We start from the raw sequence: 7,505 nt of genomic DNA, 5'->3' as shown, positions 1-7,505 counted from the left end.
AACAGCGCCGGCAGTTGTTTTCTCCAAGACGATTGGTGCGCGGTCGGGCCGAGGCAGCGGCGCGCGATTCGAACTGGTCCGTGCGCGCGGCGCGCCGGCAGCGGTCTGGCACTGGCTCTGGCTCTACACTGACAGCGCTGCGCGGCGCTGCGAACCACCACCACCCCGTGCCGGTGAGGCCGGTCGGCCGGTACCGGGTACCCCGCAGCACGCAGCACGCGGCACGGGGACGCTGGTCGGCGCCGCGGCGCGAGTGTCGTGCCGCGTGCCGGCCGGTCGCGGGCTGGCGGGCTGGCGGGCTGCAGCACAGGGGCGGGCAGAGGGGCGTCGCGATGTCGCTCGCGTGGCGCGTGGCGCGGGGCGTGGGTGCCGGCTCACGACTGGGACTGGATCGCGATCGGTGGGGCGCCGCGCTTCGGCCGCCGCCTTCGCCGCCTTCGCCGCCCGTCCCGTCCCTCCGTCCTCCGTCCGCGTAGAGCGGTGGGTTTGGCGGGGTGGCGCTGTTTGGCGCGGTGGTCGGCGCCGGCGGGGGCTGCGATGGGGCGTTGGGGTGCGCCCCGCGCGGGGAGTCCTGTGGGGAGTCCGGCCGGGGGTAGGTTTGTCTAGGTTTGTCGGCACAGAGCCTGCCAACGGTAACAGGGCGCGGGAACAGAGAGCGCCGCGGCGGAGGCGTCGTCTTCGCCTTTCACAACCCCCGCGTCCAACTCCAGTCGCAATGCCACGTCGTCCTGGGCGTCCTGGACCACTCTGCCACCCGTGGGGTGGCAACGTGGGAACCTCGCGGCGGCATACGGTCTCGTCGCCTTACCCTCCGCGAAGTGCGCCGAGCTAGTCGCCCAACAAGCTTTCCTGCCGCCTCGCACTGCATTGCACAGCTCGATCTGATTTCGCAATGCGGGGGTGGTGGGGGACACGGCCGGGGCATGCGGGGTGGTCGAAGGCAGCTGGCCACACTGGCCACCACCCACCCTCCGGGCGGCACTGCGCATCTGCCCAAGGCTGCTTCCACAACCAAAACACTCTGCACGACTTGGTACAACCGCAGGGCTGCAGTCTGCTCGCCACGGGGGTCTATGTTCAGTGGCGGATCTAGAGTAGCCGGCAACCGGCCTGATGAGGAGGTGGCAGCAAGCGACCAAAAAGGGAGGGGGGGGCGCTGTAGCAACCCTCACCCCTTTTTGCCGACATTCCAGGCAAAGTACTACTTTTTATTCCTGAAAGTGTGCAGGGCTGGGGGAAGGGGGGTGTCGGGTGTCTTCCACTCCATCCGCTCCATCCGCGCGGGGGAAGTCCTGAAGACGGAATAAGGACCCTTATTTTTGTACTTCATTCAGAATGGCTGAGAATTATTCCTGAAGGCTGGCCTATGACTGTCCAGCAGAGGAAGAAATAAAGTGCAAAGCTAGAGGGGAAAATATCCTGCCGCTTTCACGACTCCGATTCCGAATGCCGAAGGGAAGTCATACCGCGAGCTCGTCTGCGGCACTCTCTGTGGGCTGACTATCCAGACAAATGTATTTTCCCCCTCAGAGTTCAGTTTGCGATTGGCGTCTCGCTCATTCAACCACTGCAAAAAGCCTTGAAGCGAAAGAAGAAAGGAAGAAAGGACCCCACCTGCCCACTGTCTTTTCTTTTCTTTATCGTGCGTGGTAGTCAGAGCCCCCCTTTGGGTTTCCCCCGGAATCTTTGGTGGGGGGCAAATTTTTATGAAAAAGTTTGGGTTTCCACCGTTAAGGGAGCCAAAGGCCCCGGGGAAAGCCGAAAAATGTTATTTTTTTCTATTATAAATTTTTCCACCCAAACGCACAAAATGGGGCCTTTCTTTTTTTGGTCGTTTGGGTGTGGGTCCCTTGCAGGCGCAAAGGGCCCAAAAATTCCCACCTTTTTTGCATTAAGTCCCCTTAATTCGGGGAAAAAAATAACCATTTTGGGCCCTCTGAATTTTTAAATGCCGGGAAAAGGGGGGCGGGGCCCTTTTGCCATTGAGCCCAAAAGGTGAAGTCTAACCGTTACTTTTTCCCCGGGCTTTAAAGGTCCTTAAAGGGGGAAAACCCTGGTTTAGTTCCTAATTCAGGGGTCGGGCCAATGGGTGTTGGGGTACCCTCGACTGCGGCTTGGCCTTCCCAAATTAAAAAAAAAATAAAATTTGTTTAAAAAAATTGGGGTTTTACTCAAATTTTTTTGCCCTTTTTTTACTTATTAAAATTCTTAGCCATTTAGGTTTATTTTTTAAATTTAAAAATAAGTATTTTTAAGTTTCCGGGCCCCCAAGCGAAAAAAACCCTATTAATAAAAATTTAAAATTTTTGTGAGGCAAATATTTTTTTTAAAGGGTTTTAAGACCGGGTAAAACTTCTCTTTTAAAAAAAAACAGTCCCAAGGGTTTTTTCAACCAGGTCCCAAAAAAAATAAAAAACCCCCTAGGGGCAGCCCCAGCCCCTCCCAGGGGGCCTTTCCCCGCAGTTAGGAAAAAGGTTACCATCGAATTGTTCCAACCGGAAAATTAAAGCTTCAACCTTTAAATTTAAAACCCTTTTGGGCCTTTTTTTAAACAATCCACCCTTTTTTGGTGGGCAAGGACCAAAAAAAAAAATGGGGGGGGGGGGGGGGGGGGGGGGGGGGGGGGTTTTTTTTTTTTTTTTTTTTTTTTTTTTTTTTTTGGGGTTGCCTTGGTTCTTCCTCGATCCTTGGTTCAGGATCACAAAGGATCTCCCAGGCCGTGACAACGTGCGCGCTGCCGCACGCGCCGTCGCAGAAGCGGCGCAGCAGCAGCAAGGAACACGGAGCAAAATGGCGGCGAGCAAAGTGTCCAAAAAGTTACATTCTATGGCTATAGATTTCCTTTCTAGCCGAAAAAACGCCAACAATCTTGCAGACATCATTTCCCTCATTGAGGTCAGTATTTAGAGTGGTGTTGCGGTCCTTGCAGGGCCGCGCAACATCGCCTGTTTGCCACTTTGCGCCGAGCCTGTGCGTGGCCTGGGGCACTTTCACGTTCTTTATATAACGAAATGGCCAGCATAAACAATTTCGTCGAGCTCTCCTGAGTTTCAAATGTACTGAATTTGGTTCCGTTTTCATTTTGCCAAATTTTTGGAGTTCATTGTATTGGAAGTCCTGAAAACTGATACCTTTCAGTCCGTGTTGTTCTACATGGTCGCTTAGCAGAACAACTTGGTGTGGTGAGGTTCCTCATTTGCAGTGTTTTCCGTCGCAAATTTTGCGTTCGTTAAGAGTTTTACCAATTTTCTGAAACTTAGCTGGCACTATTCGTCCACTTTTTTCATGACTTTTGTTTGATTTTAATTTTTATTATTAATTTTGTTTCAGAGTAATGATTCTAACATACAACCATGCCTCCTTGCTTTAGAAGTTATCTTTATTGAGGTTCTGAAACGGCGAGACATGTATCAAGAGATACCAGTTACTGATTTAAGTAAGTTTTTTTTATTTTAAATTCAAAGTATTATTTTTCTTGCCGATTAGCTGCAATCTACACTATTAATTATTTTTCATAAGGTACTGCTGATGGCGAAACTCAATTTAGAGTATGGCTAAGAGAGTGCTTTGAAGATGTCTGGAGTAAACTTCTTGCTGTTATAACAAACAGTCCAAAGATTTCTGTTCAAACCCAAGCTTTGTCAACTTCAATGAAATTAATTGCTATGGAAGGACAGAACCCATTAGAACCGCTCAAAAAAGGAGAACACTATTTCCCCAGTCATCGCTTAAGGGTAAGAATAAGTTTATTCACCAATCAGAAATTCTAGTTCCGTAACTGAAAATTAAAATTTATTGCTCCTTTTCAGCTTTTACTTTTAGCTCTCCTTTCATCTGGCCGTAATAGCAGTCCACTTCTAGCTCGCCTCCAAGAATTCTCAACATATCCCGATGTCCTGTATAATGTTTGGAGGCAACTGTTTCCTATTGCAATTGGTCTCCAACGCAATGGTCAAAGACCGGATGAAAATTTCATTCGTAACTATCTGGATCTTATTGACAAATTCCCGCTACCCAAACCTGGCAGGGGTGAAAGAGGAGAAGATCATGACCTAACAGACACCCTGCTCTGTGGACAACAAGGTCACATTGGCTACATTTTAAATATGGATCACTTGCGAAAGTCAGTAAACAAAGTTTGGGGATGTGTAATGCATTGGAATCATACCCCAGCAACCCAGCGTCTGCTTCTTGTGGTCCTTTTGGAACGTGTTCTACCATTCCTAGATAAACCTCTACTTCTTACTGACTACTTGATGGATAGTTTAGACTCTGGTGTGTATCAGCTTGTCAGTGTTCCTAGGTTTACAGCCTGTAATTCTGTTGAGTATCCTAACCAAATATTTATTTGTAGGTGGTGCTGTAAGCCTCCTCGCATTGCAGGGAATTTTCACTCTCATTCAAAACCATAACCTGTGAGTGTAAATTTTTTACTTCTTTTAAGTTTTTTACAAATGTTTACAACATGGATTGTACATGTTTGTTGTATCTTTCAGGGAATACCCCAATATCTTCAGTAAACTGTATTCAATGTTTGAACCAGAAATCTTCCATACAAAGTTTAAAGCACGATTGTTTTATTTATCAGATATGTTCCTAAGCTCATCGTAAGTTAATTTTAAAATGTTAATATGTATTTCTTAATAGTAGTTGATTCTACATATGTCTCAAACCATTCCCTTTTCTGTCCAATCTGAACAGGCACCTGCCAGAAAATATTGTTGCAGCATTTGCTAAACGCTTAGCCCGTTTATCTTTAGTGGCTCCGCCTGAGGACATTCACATTATTCTTATGTTCATTGGAAATCTCATTTTACGCCATCCTGGTCTTAAACTTCTCATAAATAATCCAAATGGCGACAATGGTTTGTTTCTGTCCATGTTTCTCCAGTAAATGTCATGTGCTGACTTCTAAATTAATCCTTTTACATACAGTTCCAGATGACCCCTTTGTCATGGAAGAAAGGGATCCGAGCAAAAGTAGAGCTATGGAAAGTTCATTATGGGAACTACATACCCTTCAAAGTCATGTTTTACCTGGAGTGGGAACAGCGGCCAACTTCATTTACAACCCTCTCCCTTCTGTAGAGTGGGATCTGAGCCAAATACTGGAAGAGAGCTCTGATGATGTAAGTCCTAGCCATCTTTATTCCAAATCCCTTTCGGTCTTCAGTATTCTCATATGATTCTATTGGATTTTCAGATATTTGAAAGGGAAATGAAGAAGAAACTAAAAGAGATTGCTCTAACCTTTGATCGTCCACAAACATTGTCACTGCCACAACATGAACGAGTATCACAGTTTTGGCAGCTTGTTTAAACACCATGTTCTTGCTTTGATTTTGCTGCTGCCTTACTGTTGTTTCAATTTATTGGAGGTTGATATTTTACATTCTGATTTGTATTCTGTGAAACCCCATTTCAAAAAAAATTGCTGTAACAGAATTTTGACATATTTTGAGATTATGTCATCAGGATTCGTAGTGAGAGGGTTTCACTGTATTAAAATAGTTTTCAAGTGTTGATGTGTTAAAACAAAAAGTTTGAGAGTTGTTTGTTTTTCTTTCACAAGCACAGTTTATGGAGTCTTTTGTTCTTTTAAAGTAATTTATTTCATGCCATGTGAATGGGGGAATGAACACACTTCTCCCTCTTAAGTCTGATCGCATATGATAGCCAATCCCAGTAAATACTTCATTACTTAGTTTGTTAAAACCAACTACAACATTTTTCCTTGATTATTGCATTATTAATTGGAAACTTGAGTTTTAAGGTGCCATAGGGTATGAATACTCAATGTTAAACCACCAAAGCCTTTCTGTAAATATTGTTACATGCAACAAGTAGTGTAGGTACAAAGTAGTGCTGTGTGGTATCAGCAAGTGTTAGCACTGTTTCTCACACTCAATCCTCTTGTTTTTTAATCTTTTATATTATTATCTGAATACTTCAAACTCATCATACAGTCAATGGTACTTCATGTGCCATGATTCAAGAGAACTGTATTCTACACAGGTGTTTCATAATCATCTTGAACGTAAGATAAATCTGTCTTTAATAATGAGTTTAATTTGGTTGAAGGGATTTGATCTTTCTTTTCTGTAATCCTATCATTTGTTGTCAACAGGTTAATTATGATAGATCTGGGGCTGCCCCTAGAATTGAAAACAGTGCATTTGCAATTCGTGTTCCTGGGGTGTGTCAAAAAATAAATTGAAGATTGTAACCATTGGAAACTTGTAACAAGTTTTATGTAGGATTGTGCTTTAATTGGTTATTTGTGGACCGAACCCATGTTTGATTGTGAGTTTAGTTGTTGCATTTGCAGAAGAGAATGATCAAAATCATTCTTGTGCAACAAATAATTCTTTGTCTGTGATTTTTATCAGTTAAGGGTTATAACTTGTTCATAATTTTAATTTTGTGTTTAAACTTTCAAAATTAAGATTTGTGGAGCTCAATTTGTAGACTTGCAGTTGCTGCTAAAACCCCATTTCTTAATTATTTGTTTTTAAGATTTTCTTTTGTAGTACAGTAATTTGAATTGTTCACCTTGATTGAGCATCCACCCAAGGCACATAGTGTTGCAAATTTACTTAAACATTAACTTTTGACGTGACCCTTTTGTTTCATATTGCCATGTGAGGTATGGCACCAATCGCTGTGATAGTTGGTATGTTGAAAGGGGCAATACTGCTGTGTGAGACTGAGTGTTTGCCATGTCATACATGGCTGCATGTGACTGACTTTCTGAGTCATGTGAGTGCAGGGATGGTTTGGATACTGTGGTGAAAGTTTCAGCAACAAGTGCTTTGAAAGCCAGCTAATTTCCTTTGGCCTTTAAAGCACATCTTCACAAATTTTCTACATCTTGGTTGCTGCTAAATGATTGTTGCTGAACCTTTCATCTTCGTCTTGAACTTGCTGTGTCTTATTGTTTCCCTCAAGAGTACTATCATTCTATGTAATAAAGAGTACATATGTTTGCATTTTCCCAATTCTTGTGTCATGATTAGAGCTAAGATAAACAGTGAGCCTTTATGTGGCCCATTTTCTTCATACAACACCTATCAAACCTTGCTAATTCTTTGGATTTGACTGCCTCAGATCATCAGATTTGAACTACTATTGTTAAATGGGAAAGCCTAATCTTGGCACAAGGATTGTGATGTGATATGTCAAGCTGTGAAAAGGCTGTTTAATCAGCACACCAACATTCTAATCATTTTATATGTAATTAATTAACTCACGTGATGTTAATTAAAAGTATTGCTTCTGGTGTGTAAGATATCTTTCTTTATTTTCCTCATGCCTCAATGGTGCCTCTGAATTCACACGTTTCGTCTAGACGTAGTCCCGACATCAGTTCACTTTTCCCGCCCATGCCACAGTGGCCGGATGCATGCATACCAACTCTCCGGGTGAAAAATCCTCCAAGTGACAGGGAATGTAACAGGCTGCTTAAGTGCTCTATCTAATATGAAAGTCCACGAGTTTCCTCAAGT

General features: G+C 44.2%; 1 protein-coding gene across 2 annotated transcripts; it reads left to right on the top strand.

Annotated features, from left to right (window-relative positions):
* The first annotated feature begins 2,689 nt into the window (after positions 1-2,689).
* LOC117641738 (nucleolar complex protein 4 homolog B) lies at positions 2,690-7,041 on the top strand. 2 transcript variants are annotated; one of them, XR_004587497.1, is made up of 10 exons: positions 2,791-2,895; positions 3,331-3,436; positions 3,520-3,734; positions 3,810-4,275; positions 4,355-4,415; positions 4,497-4,607; positions 4,702-4,865; positions 4,936-5,129; positions 5,204-6,037; positions 6,128-7,041. XR_004587497.1 is itself a non-coding variant. In XM_034379316.1 (9 exons), the coding sequence occupies exons 1-9, from the start codon at positions 2,791-2,793 to the stop codon at positions 5,318-5,320; spliced, it is 1,539 nt and encodes a 512-aa protein (XP_034235207.1). In that variant the 5' UTR covers positions 2,690-2,790; the 3' UTR covers positions 5,321-7,041. The 2 variants fall into 2 exon arrangements, 1 of the variants encoding a protein (XP_034235207.1); XM_034379316.1 differs by having other exon boundaries at positions 2,690-2,895; positions 5,204-7,041.
* Positions 7,042-7,505: the final 464 nt, after the last annotated feature.

The sequence above is a fragment of the Thrips palmi genome, unplaced genomic scaffold (genome assembly GCF_012932325.1).
Source record: "Thrips palmi isolate BJ-2018 unplaced genomic scaffold, TpBJ-2018v1 HiC_scaffold_15, whole genome shotgun sequence".
Lineage (NCBI taxonomy): Eukaryota > Metazoa > Arthropoda > Insecta > Thysanoptera > Thripidae > Thrips > Thrips palmi.
Note: the sequence above shows the minus strand (reverse complement) of the source record. Positions and strands in the feature narration are given on the sequence as shown.